This window comes from Passer domesticus, chromosome 3 (assembly GCF_036417665.1).
Source record: "Passer domesticus isolate bPasDom1 chromosome 3, bPasDom1.hap1, whole genome shotgun sequence".
Taxonomy (NCBI): Eukaryota; Metazoa; Chordata; class Aves; order Passeriformes; family Passeridae; genus Passer; species Passer domesticus.
The window spans coordinates 15,967,753-15,981,521 of NC_087476.1; the positions used below are offsets into that span (position 1 = coordinate 15,967,753).

Sequence of the window (13,769 nt, forward strand, 5' to 3'; positions counted from 1 at the left end):
GTCTCTCAGCCACTAAGCAATACATAAACCACAGTCAAAGCTTGTGTAAGTCTCCAAGAACCTTTTCAATTTAAAGCCAACAGAGCAAAAAATACAACCAATATTCTTCTGCAGTCTTTGTGTAAAAAACTCACTCCACATGCTATCACAATGGTGTTAAAGCAGGCCAGGCTGCAAAACAGTCAGAAATCAGAGTGACCTCAGAGAAGAGCTGTAATGTCAAAAGTGAATGAACACCCTCAACATTCAGTCCTTAATTCTAAATGGAGATCCTTCAAACTTTTTTTAAAAACCTGGAAACTAGAATTTTTCCCTACCATCTAAATAACACCTATTTTTCAGCCTGTCTTAATAACCTACAAGTGAACACAGCTCAGACCATGACCACAAGTTATTTGTGCTTTTATGTGCCACTTACTGACTAATAAGGAGGAGATCAATCTCAGCTGGATCTATCAAATCGATGTAAGGAAGAGCATCCATTCCTTCCAGCCCAGGATGGATTCCACAGTCAAGCTGAAAAATGAAAGAAAGTTAAAACTTCTAGTAGAACGTATAAAAAACCCTCCTCTTCCATCTTGGTCTATGACATTAATGACTGGTAACTTTCAGCATCACACAAAATAAGTTTTTTCTTCATTAAATATTACTTTTAGCATTGGATTTCAAGCAGAATGTTTGGGTTGGAAGCACACACATTCTATGCGGGGAGAGGGTTGTATTTTACAGCACAGCCTCTGTGATGCCTCATGTCATACACACTATACTGCCCCAGAAGGCTACAGAAGGTGCCTTTTCTAGCACTGTGCCTTCAGAGCAGAGGCTGAATTTAACCCACACCATTTCAGATCATTTCGGTGATCTGAAGTAGCACACTGACAGGGCATACAAACACATCCATGCAATAATTACCATTATTTTTCTTCCTTTAAACTCCAGAATGATGCATGACCTTCCCACTTCCTGGCCAGCCCCTCTGCAAAGGGACATCAGAGTCATGAGGACAGAAACAACCCACACCGCACAGATGCCTTTACTGGGGTTACTTTTCAGTGTAGAAATAACAACTGCACGGCCCTTTTAACTCATATCCGAACTACCTGAAGAGCTCTACTTATCCCAAAGGAAACGAGGCCCTACGTAACGCAGCAGAAATTAAAAAAAAAAATAAATCAAAAACCAAAAACTCTTTAAGGAAATTATTTTGGCCTCTTCTTTTTTTTTAACTGAGCACTCGAGTCTCAAACTATTGACACGTACAATTAAAGGCCACCTAAGTAACAAATCGGGCCGAATAAGCCTGGAGTAGCATCTCCATGCTGTCCCAAAAACAAGGCTTGTGGGAACGCTACCACCAACACCCTCAGCCTGCAGCGGCGCCTTAACCAGGGAGAGAGGCGGCTCCCGGCGGCGCTGCCGCGGCCCCGGCCCGGCCCCCCGCGCCCCCCGGCTCCCCGGGCCTCACAGGGGCCGGATGAGCAGCTGGTCGCTCTCCTCGGCCGGGATCAGCGCCTCAGCTTTGCGCTTGGCCGCCATGGCCGCGCTGCCGCCGCCTTCCGCCGCCTTCCGCCGCGCCTGCGCAGCCCGCGCGACCCGGAACGGCATCGGCGGCGGCGGGATCGGGAACGGGATCGGGATCGGGAGCCAGCGGGGCCCGGCGCGCCCGGTGAGCAGCGGCCACATCGCCCTGTCACTTTTCGGGTTATGGGCCGGGAACGGAGGGAGGAACAGCGAGAGAAGCGAAGGCGGGATGCGGTGCTGCCCTGCCCGGCTTCCCGGGCCGCCCCGGCACCCGCAGGGGCAGAGATGCTCCGCGGGGAGCCCGGGAGCTCTGGGGGCCCGGGAGCAGCGGGTGCGGAGCCGCCAGGGAGGCCGCTCCAGGGCCGCGGGCGCTGTGCGGGAGGCGCCGGCACATCCCGGCTGGAAGCCGGGCTCGGGGCTCTGCTGGCACCGGCACATCCCGGCTGGAAGCCGGGGTCGGGGCTGCGCTGGCCCCGCACATCCCGGCTGGAAGCCGGGCTCGGGGCTGCGCTGGCACCGCCCTGCCCAGCTCGGCAGGTTCCCCTCCCTGGCTTTTGGTCCGCCAGGGACCCGGTGTTTGCCTAGCGGCGGCCTAGGAACTGTGATCCATCACGGCATCGCTCGGCTAAGCTCCGCCTTGTGCTTCTTTCTTTATTTTCTGCAGCGTGAGCCGCCTTCCGTAGGTTGTCATCGTCCATTGTCCTCTTTCTTCCACCTGCTCAAAGTTTCTGAGGCTTTGTAATGAAAATAGTTCGTCTCTGGAGCTGAGAAATAGGGTTCAGAGAAACAGGGAAACAGAAACATCCTGTTGCTTGACAGTGGCCAGCCAAAGCTGAAGCGAAGCAAGGTGTTAGTGGGGCAGGCACGGGAACAGGGCTCGGGAATCCTCTCACAACTCCCAGGAGCTCCGTTCTAATGCAGTGAATGTACCACGCATTTTGCTTAATTTTTTGCCACTCCTGTGAGTATTCCAGTCAGTAGTTGTTCAGAAGTAGCTTGGGGTTGGGATTCAGGGGTTTTTTGCCTTTTTTTAAAAATTTTTTTATTTGGTTGTGGGGTGTGTTTAGTCGGGTGGTGGCAGGGGAGATAGATTTTGCTTTTTGTTTTGTTTTACTGGAAACACGGTCATTGCAGCAGGGAATGTGTTGCATGCACTTTACAGGGCACTTAGATTGTACTCACAAATAAAAATCACCTAGTATTTAGGTGGGAATAAATTTTAAATTTTGCCTTGTTTCTGAATCTGTCTGCATTAGAAACTGACCTTTGCAATACTGTGTAAACTAGGTAGCTTTTTTGGCAATTCAGAAGGATAGGGAAGTTTTAGCAGAGAGCTTGAGGAACTTTCCCCAGTCATGCATGAAGAATACCAGAGTAAAATTCCTGCCTCCATTCACAGAGTCCATTCACCGAGCAAATTTCCAGTTTTGGTCCACTTTGGACATAGTCACTGGTATTTGCCTGGACATCCTTCCCTTGATGATATGACAGACTTTAATTTTAATTTATTTTTTTTTGCTTAGAAGATCTTCTTTGATCCAATTATGAAAAAATGTTTAGAAAAGGAAAAAAGCGACACAGCAGCAGCAGCTCACAGAGCAGTGAAATCAGCACTAAAAGCAAGGTAAGCTGGACGTGGTGTTTATTGTCTTTGTGAAGCACTTGGGTTTGTTCAGTTTAACAGTTCAGTGGTTCACTTGCACTGATGGTAGGATGTGATTTCAATAAAATGCCATGTTCCACAAAGAGAACTTTCTACTTCCATTTCTCAGCTTGTGTTATGAGAGTTAAAAGTATCTATCAGTCATAAAGCCCATGTATTCTGAGATCAATACTCAGTCACTTCCACAGTGAATTAGACAAACACAAGATTTTCTCGCAGCACATAGAAAGGTTTGAAGGAAAAATTAGTACATTTGTTCTTAAATTTTGTCTTTAAGGACAGTGCCTGGTGCTAGGTATCAAGAATGAGTTTATTCTTCAGTATTTTTGGTTTCTCAGTATCTCTAAAAGTATTCTTAATTTTGAATAATGTGTTTGTTTTGTCTGATCGGTTTTAGAATGATCACTTGAATATTCTGGATTTTCCAAGGTGCTGTTTCTTTTGCCCTGCACTGCTATGTTGTTTTAAGTATTGGTGACAAGCATGTAGTTGTCAATTTCTTCATGTAAAATTGCAGCACCAGAAAAATTTGGACATAAACCTACGGTTTATTTCTCCTTTTTCTTTGGACATAACCTTAAGGTTTCGTTTTATCTTCTTCTGTCATTTCCTCCTTCTTTCAAAATATCTGTGGACTTCTCAATGGTTCCTGATGAACTTTTATCAGTCCAATCTGCACTGAGGCAGAAAGATAACTTCAGGAAAGAAACAGGTGGTACTGTTTTTTCCTTCCCATTTTCTGGTGCTGCTGAAGTAACTAGAATATAAACTGTAGGGTTTAAAAAAAAAAAAAGAGTTGAGGCAGGACATCTAGAAGTGAATTATTAATACATTCTCAGTAACTTTCTGATGATAATAATTTTTTTTTCTTAGTCTGTAGATTCCAGTCTTGGGGGACTTTCCAGGTCTAGTACTGTGGCCAGCCTAGATACAGACTCCACAAAAAGTTCAGGTATGTAATCAGACCTTGAGCAGGTATGGATGGAGCAGGATTAACTTTCTGTCTTTGTATAAAACAGCAGAAAATGGAAAAGCTTAAGATAGTATTTTCAGTAATACTGAGTGAATCTGTTAGCTACCTGGTGACTAATTCAGGCACAGCCCTAGGCTTCTATTATTAATAATTCATCTAGGACTGAGTCACTGTTTTCAAAGTAAAGTGTCTGAGGAAGAACAACTTAGTTGTGCTACCAGTCTGTTACCAGCACAAATCTCGTACAGTGTTTTGGATGGCTGTTTTCTGCTTTTCTAAGTTTACATTTCCACCAAAATAATGGAAATAAGATTTGATTTTAATTGTTTTTAGTCACCAGTGTATCACTGTTGGACAAAACAGTTAATTTGAAGCAAATAGACCTCAAAAAGTAGAACCAGCTTTTTTGTTTTGTGATTCAAGGTTGTTAACTCCAGATTTGAATTGGTATAAGCAGTGCTGCTTATAGGAATATCATGTATGCATACAAAACTGTTGCCTTTACCATGTGTCTGTTCTAAATCAATCCAGTACAGTTCATTAAAGAGAGGTTAATGTACTATGGTAAGTGTTTGATGAGTCTGCAAAATTGGGGAATTTATTATGTTAACCCTGTTAACAGCAATTAGAATAGCATTACAGTTCTGGAAGTCTTCAGAATGGCTTTGTTTTACTTTGTTGCAGGACAAAGCAATAGTAATTCTGATACGTGTGCAGAATTCAGAGTTAAATATGTTGGTGCCATTGAAAAATTGAAATACAATGAGAGTAAAAGTCTTGAAGGGCCACTGGACTTGATAAATTACATAGATGTTGCACAGGTAAGTGGGCTACAAAAGGCAATACCAAAAAAGTCAAAACACCTTAAACTTAGGTGTGGTTTTTTTTTTTTTCATTTATCCTGTGGTTTGACGTCTGTAAATTTTAGACTTAGTTGAAGAAAGTGGCATACTTAACTATTAACCTATGAATCTCAAAAGCCATCACAGTTTTATAATTTTAGGTGACTGGAGAAGATGCACCCAGAGAACCATTCTGCAGAAGCAGGCTCAGAGCCAAGGCCCTTTTCATGAGTCCTTATTGAACAAGTCCCATTACATTGCCTCCAGCAGGATTTGGATTAGTATTAGAAGGAATATCTCCCCAGGTTCTTCAGTATTGTAAAAGTTTTCCCATAGAAGAAGATGTCAAGTTTCTGCAAGTTTCATCACTCATGAACCTGTGACCAAAGAACCTGAATAATATTTGGGTCATCCTTGCCAAACTTACTTGCTTGTACTTACTTTTGTACTGAAAGCCATAACTGGTTGTTCTCATTACGTAGCTGATTACATATTTTTAAAAGCACAGAATGTCTGTTTATCCTGCAGCAACTTGCTATTTCTGAAAATTTGCTAAAACTATTTTTTCAGCCAAACAGTGAAAATGCTGCCAGTGGAACATGGATCACCCTGGGTCAGTGCAGCATGATAGGCCATGCATGATTTTTCAGCCAACCTGATTTGACCACAGGGTCAAACTCTCCCCTGAGATGACAAATTCCTCTCTGGGACCATGTGATATTTAGAGTAGAATAGAGCAGGATGGAACAGAGTGTTTTTGCTGGAAGGGACCCACAGTGACCAGTCTGAACTGCCTGACCACTTCAGGGCTGACAAACAGTTAATGTGTTATAAAGGGCGTTGTCTAAGTTCCTCTTAAAACACTTGACAGGTTTGGGGCATCAACTGCCTTTCTAGAAGCCTGTTCAAGTGTCTGGTCACTCTCTCAGTAAAGAAATGCCTCCTAATGTCCAGTGTCCCCTGAATGTATTTCACATAACCATAAGGGACTGGGTGAGCGCTGGGCAGACCCCACCCAGCAGGACCTGAGCAGGGTTTGTGGTGGTGCTGACACAGTGGACCCAAGTACACATAAATATGTTTTCTGTTATGTATCTTCCTTGTTCATGTTCTTCTGTCTGCACTAAAGGCTTTTGTTTGTTTCCCTCCAAAGCAAGATGGAAAGTTACCTTTTGTTCCAGGTGAAGAGGAGTTTATTATGGGAGTTTCCAAATACGGCATTAAAGTTTCTACATCTGATCAGTATGTAAGTGCTTCACCCAACTTGTCTTTCTGATGAGAGTTGAAAAGTGCTTTCATTTACTTCTCTGGTAGATGATCTGTGTGACCAAAATGTCATTTCTGGCTTTAAGCAAAACAAGCTCTCCCAGCAGCACTGCTTCATGTCATATCTCCACAGGCTGTGTTTTCCTGGATTTATGACAAAAAGCTGTTTGAGATAGAGTACCAGACAAAAGGCAAGCAAGTCTTTGGTAATACTCTCTGGACACCATTATTTCATGGGGGAAAGTGGTGTGACTGTGGTGGCCCAGACCATAGGTTCCTCAGCCCAAGTTAGTAAGGCAGTTCCTCTTGGTGTTTCTGTGAAGAGGAAAAAAAAGGATGGGGTTTTTCTAAGAATACCTGAGTTCCCCAGCTCTTTTAAGTTCCATCCTTGCACTCCTAATCCAGCAATCCAGTTCAGTCCAGCAATAAAGCCTCATGATTCCATTTTATTGATCAAGCCTACTTTTTGTTTGCATCATTTCCTATATGTAGTTTATTTTCCTTCAGTGCACTTCAAGTAGCTTCTTTGCTAAAAATAAAAATCCGGTCTCTTCCCCAGGGCCTTCCAGTTGCCTTTGTGTAGCTTTGTGTTGCAGCCATGTGGTTTCCTTCTGGTTGCCCTCAGAGCCCCAGATGCCATAAATACTTGGCCTTAGGAAGCCTTGACCCATCAACAACCCAGCGATGCCTGTTCATGAAAGCCTCAAGTATGAGCATGGGGAATAGCATTGCTTAAAGTTGAATGCTCTGAAGAGAGCCAAAAAGTTTCCTTTGGTCCCTTCAGAAAATAAAACACTTGTTTCCAATGCCTGGGAGGAAGGGTAGTACTTGTTATTCAGACTTTGAATTCTGTTTTTGCTCTCCTAAATTCTTAATTCTCGTTAAAAACATATGTTACACTATTATTTAAATTCCTTTGTGCTTTGATAAAGATCAAATAGCTAATTTAAGACTTTCATCCATCACTTTTCTGTCTTCAAGTTGCAAGCACACACAAGCAGATAAAGCCTCTTGTGGTTAAGCTGACAATTTGTTGCATTGCATTGTTCCCCAAATTCTGGCTTTTTGCATCTGCGTCACTGTAGGCATTTAATTTGTCCTTCAGTTCACCAAATTCTTTTCACAGAGTTGCAAGATACTGAAAAGATGGCAAGAAATTAATTTACAAGGAGACTGTACTCAAAAGAATTCTATAATTCCTCTTTTAGTGATAATTCACAAACACATTAGCACTGTAGCAAGTTCCAAGCACGCCACCTTTGAGAGTTACTAGTAATTTGGTGAACAGTCTTGGCATCTTTCTTACAGAGATGGGGGTGTGGATGTAGTAAGCTCCAGGCAGGCTCCAGTTGCACTGAGCATGGTCTCATATTGCTGATGGTGAGGGCAATGTGAGCAATGAGCTGAGAGAACTTCAGGATGGAGGTATTTTTCAGCAAGGTGACCTTAGGGCTGTGGTGGAGGTCTCTCCCTCCAGGGTTCCAAGGCAGGCAGCAAGTTCCCTGCCCATTTTTACAGCTTCTGTATCAGAGTGGGCATTTCTTCAGACCCTTCAGCTGACAGAGACAGCTGTTTGATGCCTTGAACACAGAAACAGAGCTGTCTAGAATTCCTGAGACCCTGGAGATGGTGTGACTGGAATAGACCAGATAAGTATGATCAGAGGGCAGGATGGCTGGAGAAGAAAGGCTTTGTGTAGGGTACAGCTCCAGAGACCTTGTACTGAGTGTCTTCTACCAGTCCCTTTCTGGAATGGCCAAAATCAGAAGTGTTGGGACTATGGTGGAAATCCTGCAGCTCTGATGGATTTCTCCCAGTGAGATCTGTGGAAGAGTCAGGACACATCCTGTGGTTTAGGTCACAAACAACCTGGCTACAGCCACATGGCTACTGACCCCCCAAAGCAACTGACCTTGACTGTACCCTCTTTTGGGAACAGTTTCTTTGTGTATCCTTCCCAGGACTGAGACAGGGGGAAAATACTGGGAAAGTAAGAAGTTGTTTTAAGCTACCTCTGTGCCAGAAGGAGTGTCCCAGCTGTCACAGAGGCAGAGTGAGGGTTGATGGGAAGTGATGTGCACGTTCAGATTATGGACAGGAATGTCACCAGAGAATTATGGGAGGGGCTGGGTTGGAAGGGATCTGAAAGATCCTCTAGTTCCACCCCCCTGCCATGGGCAGGGCCACCTCCCACCAGACCAGGTTGCTCAAAGCCCCCTCTAACCTGACCTTGAACACTTCCAGGGATTGGGCATCCACAGCTTCTCTGAGAAATGTGTTCCAGTGCCTTCTTTACTATGCCACTCCCATAGTATAGAATTTCTTACCTTAAATTCAATAACCTACTATAACCTTTCAGTTTAAAGCCATTCAAATCCCATTTTTGTCACTACATCCACCTGTAAAAAGTCCTTTTCCTCCTCTCTTGCAGACCCCCTTCAGGTACTGGAAGGTGCCCCAGGGTCTCCCTCAAGAGCTTTCTCTTCTCCTGGCTGAACAACTCTCTCACCTCCAGTCTTCACAGTCCACACAGAAATGCACTTCTAAAGTAGAAGCAAAATTAAAGCTAAACTTGTGCTTAACCACCACTTTTTAAAATCTTAACTAAACTCTCAAGTAAAAAAAAAATTTACCAAGGAAAACTTTTCTCCTTTAAATAAATCTAAAGTATTCTTTTGTAAGTAATAATAAAAACATGGAAAACTGAAATATCTGTTGCACTGTTCCAGAGTAACTTTTATTTGCCATGTGCTTTCAGGATGTGTTACATAGGCATGCCCTCTATTTGATTGTAAGGATGGTGTGCTATGACGATGGTCTGGGAGCAGGGAAAAGTTTACTGGCTTTGAAGACAACAGATGCAGCCTCTGAAGAATGCAGCCTCTGGGTATATCAGTGCAATAGTTTGGTAAGAGTTTATGCTTTCAGTATTTAAATTAGGTATTGGAATTCTGATTCCAATAAAGGGAGATTCTAAAACCCAAGGCCCTTGTTAAGGCTTTTTGGCAGAAGGAGGATTGCTTACCTTAAAAAAAAAAGGTATAAATGTTCTGGCTGAAGAGGGGAAAACAGCCCTGCTGTCTACATTGGATCAGCTTTGAGGAAAACACCTACATTCCCTAAAATTGCCCGTGACTGTACTCACCCGAGAAAGCTCTGTCCAGTCTAAAGGGTGCTATGGCAGAACCTATGGACAATCTCCACTTGTATTTCCAAACAAAACAAAAATCTCTTTAAGATGTGAAGCAGAAGAGACGGAATAACAATTCTGGTAATAGAGCATGCAACCATATTTGTAAGCAAGGGAGGTGAGCCTTTCTTACGAGTAGGAGAATTCCTTGTCAGGATGCTCTGATGGCACTGACTCTTGGCTGGCAGCGCTGGGGGAACACAAAAAGTGAAGTTCTGAATGCTGGTGCTGTGCTGTGCTGACAGGCAGCAACTCTGCCTTGGTTCAAAAGAGCTCATGTAGACAGCTCCTACATGTCATTGCAGGCCAGACAGGTGATATCTGGGTCTCACAAAGCACAATGAAGGACACATTCTGCTTTAAATGAGTTTTGAGAAGTTCAGAAGTTCTTCAGAAGGTGTTAACATGTGCGTTTGGGTTTTTTAGGAACAAGCACAAGCCATTTGCAAAGTGTTGTCTACAGCCTTTGATTCAGTTTTAATGTCGGAGAAGTCCTGATTTCCTTCGGCAGTGTCTGTGGGAGGCACCGGGGCTCCTCGGACAGCCTGGAGCCACACACCATCCTGGCAAACATTACTGTGCAAAGAAGAGCCACACAGCCTTGCACATGGTACTCTGGCATTCCCCAAACATGACTTGAAGATTCCATCTTCAGTGTCCAGGACATTACAGGTTTTTATATTTAACGCAATTTCTTTTTCCTAAATCATGTTTTGTATGTTAATGTCAATATTGCAGAAATGTAAAATAAAACTGACACGTGCTTCTACCTCGTTGTCTGAGAAATAATTTGTTAATACAGACTTGGATTCTGCTTAACCCAGATATTACAGGTGGTTTACCCCTCTCATTTAATCTCAGGTGTGCCATCTACAGTTTTTCTGTTCAACTGAAGTTCATAAGAAATACATTTTTCCTCAAGTGATACTTGTTTGTATTTGTAATTTTTATACATTAAAAAGAACAATATTGCATAAGCAGTACAGGGGAACAGAAAAGAAGCAGAAAAAGTGATTTTAAAAGTAGTTTTATTTTTCCAGACATTTGACTGGTTAACAAGAGTAAAATTTATTAATCATGCTCTAATTATAAATCACTGCATCCAGGACATTGAAAATAAGAGTTGATTTTAGGTTATACAATATATACAGTTGCTCTGCAACTAAACAAAATAAAAACAACTGAATTGAATATTATACATCTCATAGCATTCTAAGCTGCATTTTAAGTGTCACTTGCTCCTTTTTAAACAGTTAACACAGCAACCTAATAGTCTGTCTATTAACAGATTTTTTGAATCAGATTTGAAAAGTTGTATGAAATATGCCAAAATTTTGGACTTAAAATTCTTAATTTCATATTATAAATAGATATCTACAGGCTCTAGAATTTCATTTTTCTCTGCCAGAGGAGAAAACCTTTTCAGAAACTCAGAAAATCAAGGGATAAATTTTGCTTAGCTGCTCTTTATTGGTCCTTGGGATTTTACCTGTCTGCACTGTTAGTGCTATTAAATTGTAGTCTACAAGTTTCCTGGGTTTTATGTAACCAGTGAACAAAGTTGTGACATTTTACTCTATTCCTCTTCTAGCAGAACTCAAGGGAAATTTGTATCATTTTTTAATGTTACGAATTGTTACATACACTATAAGATTCTGTGTTAAAAATACTGTACATTAGGAGATCTGTGCAAAATAATATGCCATTTACTCTCTAGACTCTATCAGGGATAGAAACATACAAAATAGTGTTGCAAACTGAACATATCAGTAAGTGAATAAAACTGTAGTGCTAAACTATTACTCTATCATTTTACTGCCAACTTTGAAAATACAGACTAATTTGCTTCAACTTGCAATAAAAATATCTTGAAACATTCCAGTTTGTTCCCCATTTATACTGCAGCAACAGCATCTAGGAAGTGAAAGTTACACATCTACGTGGCTGTACCCACACGCCCGAGGCATCAACCAACGGTACCATTCAGGAAGGGTGACACAGGGGGAGATCAGTGTTGCTCTTCCAGCATTTTCACAACGTGGTTTTTGTCCAAATAAGCACAGATGGTGGTCGTGGCCTGTTTTCCATTCCTTCCAATATGAAATGGCCAATTTAAGCACCATTTGCCAGAAATTCAAAGCTCTCTTGATAAATCTAGAGATACAATGTTCACATAACGTGATCAAAGCCAATGTGACCTAGATATTGATTTTCTGTATCCTATGCCTCAGTTGTTTCCTGTAGCATAAGCAAAATCTGGTACAATTTCACAATACACAAACATCAAAATGATGTCAGATCTGTATTGGTGTTTTAAATTCCATCAACCAACTGGGAACTATCCATGGCCTAGCTTTTGTTCACAAATCAGCAAGACAAGTTTAACAACAGTGTAGCTACCATATATGTGGGTATTCTATATAAATACAGAGTGAGTTGGCAAACTGTCATTGTTTGCAAGGTAGTGGCACACAAATTTCATAAACCAGAACATAACGTAGTGAACTTGTGAGGTGTCAGGTATCTTATTGACCAAGGATAATTACCTACATGTTCCACCAAATATGTTCTTTCTGTGAACACATTGCTGGATGATTTAAAGAAAATTCAAGAACTTAAAAACAAAGACTTAATGCTGTAATGAGACAAGCATAAGAAATGTTCTGCAATCCATCATCATAGTTAAGTACATTTCAGGAAGTGCAGTTTTCAAATCCTTGAGTTAATGTAGTAACTCATTAATATTGCCATAGTTTAGTTAACCAGCAGTAGTCACATTAAATGACCAAAATGGATGTAACATACATAAAGAACATTCAAAAAACAGGTTCTACACACATGCAGCATAGAAAAACAAAACAGTCTCAAGCTCACAAAATTAGAACTAGAAAGTTCAACGACTAACACAGATTTCAGATAACTTTAAGCAAATATCTACATCCATTCTGAAAGAAAGAAGTTTCTCCTGTGGTAAAATGAAGTACTTTTTTGCTTTCACCTGGCCAAAGACACATAATTAAAACAATTTCTTCTGCAACTGTTGGCATCCTTGATGACAGCCAGTTTGGCAAGCTACTGAATAAGTCCATTTTAGAACTACACAGCAGCTTGCATGTTTTGGTTCCAACACTTCAAATGGTGTCAAGAACTGGGTAAGTTCACTGCCCTAGTAGATGCACACACAATTTCTTTAACTGGGGAAGCAACACTGAATAGTTGTACTGTCATGTTACAAAAGGGAGAATAAAATTAAATTGATCGATAAGAACATTCATAATGTGATATTCAGACACGTGGATTTTGATTGTTAAAGCTTTTCAGTTCACCTTGAAAAATACAGGAAGAGTTGTTTCTTTTTAAAAGTGTAAACTGCTTATGAGAAGTTTTCACGTAGAAAAAAGTTAAAAAGTCCCCAAACCAGAACAATGGCAATAAAAAAGTAAGCTACAGTACCTAGGACTTGGGCAGTGCTCTGACAAGGCGGCTGTGGATAGGTAGGTGAAATGAAACAGAACAAAACTTATTTCTGTGACTGCTGGAAATGAGAAATGTCTCCACTTATCAGTAGCAATCTAGTCAACAATAAAGTGCACAAATGATACAGGGAAAGCTCCTTTCCGACTGGGATCTCCATCAATATGACCAATCTGAAAGAGTCCAGATATTTTTCAAGTTAAATCTCAAAACAACATTTCAGCATCACCAAAATGAATACCAGCAACTTTCTTGCCTGTAGTACAAGCCTCCCACCAAATATTTTCTGTGGTAGTGCTAGTTTTCTTCTACCAACAGGAAAACTGGCTGCATGTATTTCAGCTGTAGGTTGGGTTTTTGTCAAATGCAAAAGTTTTATCCAGTTCTTTGAATATACAACATCTTACTGCAGTACCACTGCTGCATAATACCAATGCAATCTGTAATGCCTGGCAGCACAGATTTGGCCTCTGTTGAGTTGCTTCTTTAACCATCACTGTGAGGCAAAAGGATGAATCAAGCTTCAACAGTTTTGTTTACACAGCATTATTGTCAATTTAGATGCAATCTGAAGCCCTGTTCTTCACTAGAACAGAGCTTGCTAACAGATTAAGGCAAGTGTTTTCATGCACAAGACTTTTCCAAGATTTTGCTTTAGCCAATAAGACTCTGCAATGTAAAAACTTGAGATGGTTTCCCAGCTCAAATAGACTCAGTCCTAGTCATCTGAAGACTGAGGACAATACAAAGCTCTCCTCTGATGCTGTCCTGGAGTGACTTTAGGATGCTGTATTGTATTTGTATCCCCATCTGTCTGTTTAGCCCAGAAATAAGACCTGT

General features: G+C 41.6%; 3 protein-coding genes across 12 annotated transcripts in view; 1 reads left to right on the top strand and 2 right to left on the bottom strand.

Moving 5' to 3' along the window:
• The window catches only part of CPSF3 (cleavage and polyadenylation specific factor 3), a 19,568-nt gene extending 17,931 nt beyond the window's left edge, over positions 1-1,637 (bottom strand). The window contains exons 1-3 of one of the 3 annotated variants that reach the window (XM_064411984.1): positions 1,466-1,637; positions 913-976; positions 419-516 (exon numbers count right to left, since the gene is read on the bottom strand). In XM_064411984.1, the coding sequence (XP_064268054.1) occupies positions 419-516; positions 913-976; positions 1,466-1,605 (302 nt within the window). In that variant the 5' untranslated portion in view covers positions 1,606-1,637. Of the gene's footprint in view, positions 1-418; positions 517-912; positions 977-1,100; positions 1,119-1,260; positions 1,401-1,465 lie in introns of those variants that run through there. The other 2 variants (XM_064411985.1, XM_064411986.1) reach the window with 2 other exon arrangements.
• Positions 1,538-10,224, top strand: ITGB1BP1 (integrin subunit beta 1 binding protein 1). 4 transcript variants are annotated; one of them, XM_064411991.1, is made up of 8 exons: positions 1,606-1,666; positions 2,186-2,482; positions 3,045-3,145; positions 4,058-4,136; positions 4,842-4,978; positions 6,153-6,245; positions 9,024-9,173; positions 9,882-10,224. In XM_064411991.1, exons 3-8 carry the CDS (start codon positions 3,074-3,076, stop codon positions 9,951-9,953), a joined length of 603 nt encoding a protein of 200 aa, XP_064268061.1. In that variant the 5' UTR covers positions 1,606-1,666; positions 2,186-2,482; positions 3,045-3,073; the 3' UTR covers positions 9,954-10,224. The 4 variants fall into 4 exon arrangements, with proteins under 4 accessions (XP_064268060.1, XP_064268062.1, XP_064268061.1 ...); XM_064411990.1 differs by lacking the exon at positions 2,186-2,482 and having other exon boundaries at positions 1,538-1,666; XM_064411992.1 differs by lacking the exon at positions 2,186-2,482 and having other exon boundaries at positions 1,602-1,666; positions 3,048-3,145.
• Positions 10,225-10,466: 242 nt separating this feature from the next.
• The window catches only part of ASAP2 (ArfGAP with SH3 domain, ankyrin repeat and PH domain 2), an 84,984-nt gene continuing 81,681 nt past the window's right edge, over positions 10,467-13,769 (bottom strand). For all 5 annotated transcript variants that reach the window (XM_064411974.1, XM_064411975.1, XM_064411973.1 and 2 more), the window contains one exon: positions 10,467-13,102. In XM_064411974.1, the coding sequence (XP_064268044.1) occupies positions 13,028-13,102 (75 nt within the window). In that variant the 3' untranslated portion in view covers positions 10,467-13,027. The remainder of the gene's footprint in view (positions 13,103-13,769) is intronic.

Bases quoted from the DNA above. Each gene is read 5' to 3' on its own strand.
- ITGB1BP1 (XM_064411990.1), top strand. From the start codon at position 3,074: ATGTTTAGAAAAGGAAAAAAGCGACACAGCAGCAGCAGCTCACAGAGC. The intron at 4,137-4,841 runs GTATGTAATCAG...ACTTTGTTGCAG, and splicing joins AGACTCCACAAAAAGTTCAG to GACAAAGCAATAGTAATTCT. The intron at 6,246-9,023 runs GTAAGTGCTTCA...ATGTGCTTTCAG, and splicing joins TTTCTACATCTGATCAGTAT to GATGTGTTACATAGGCATGC.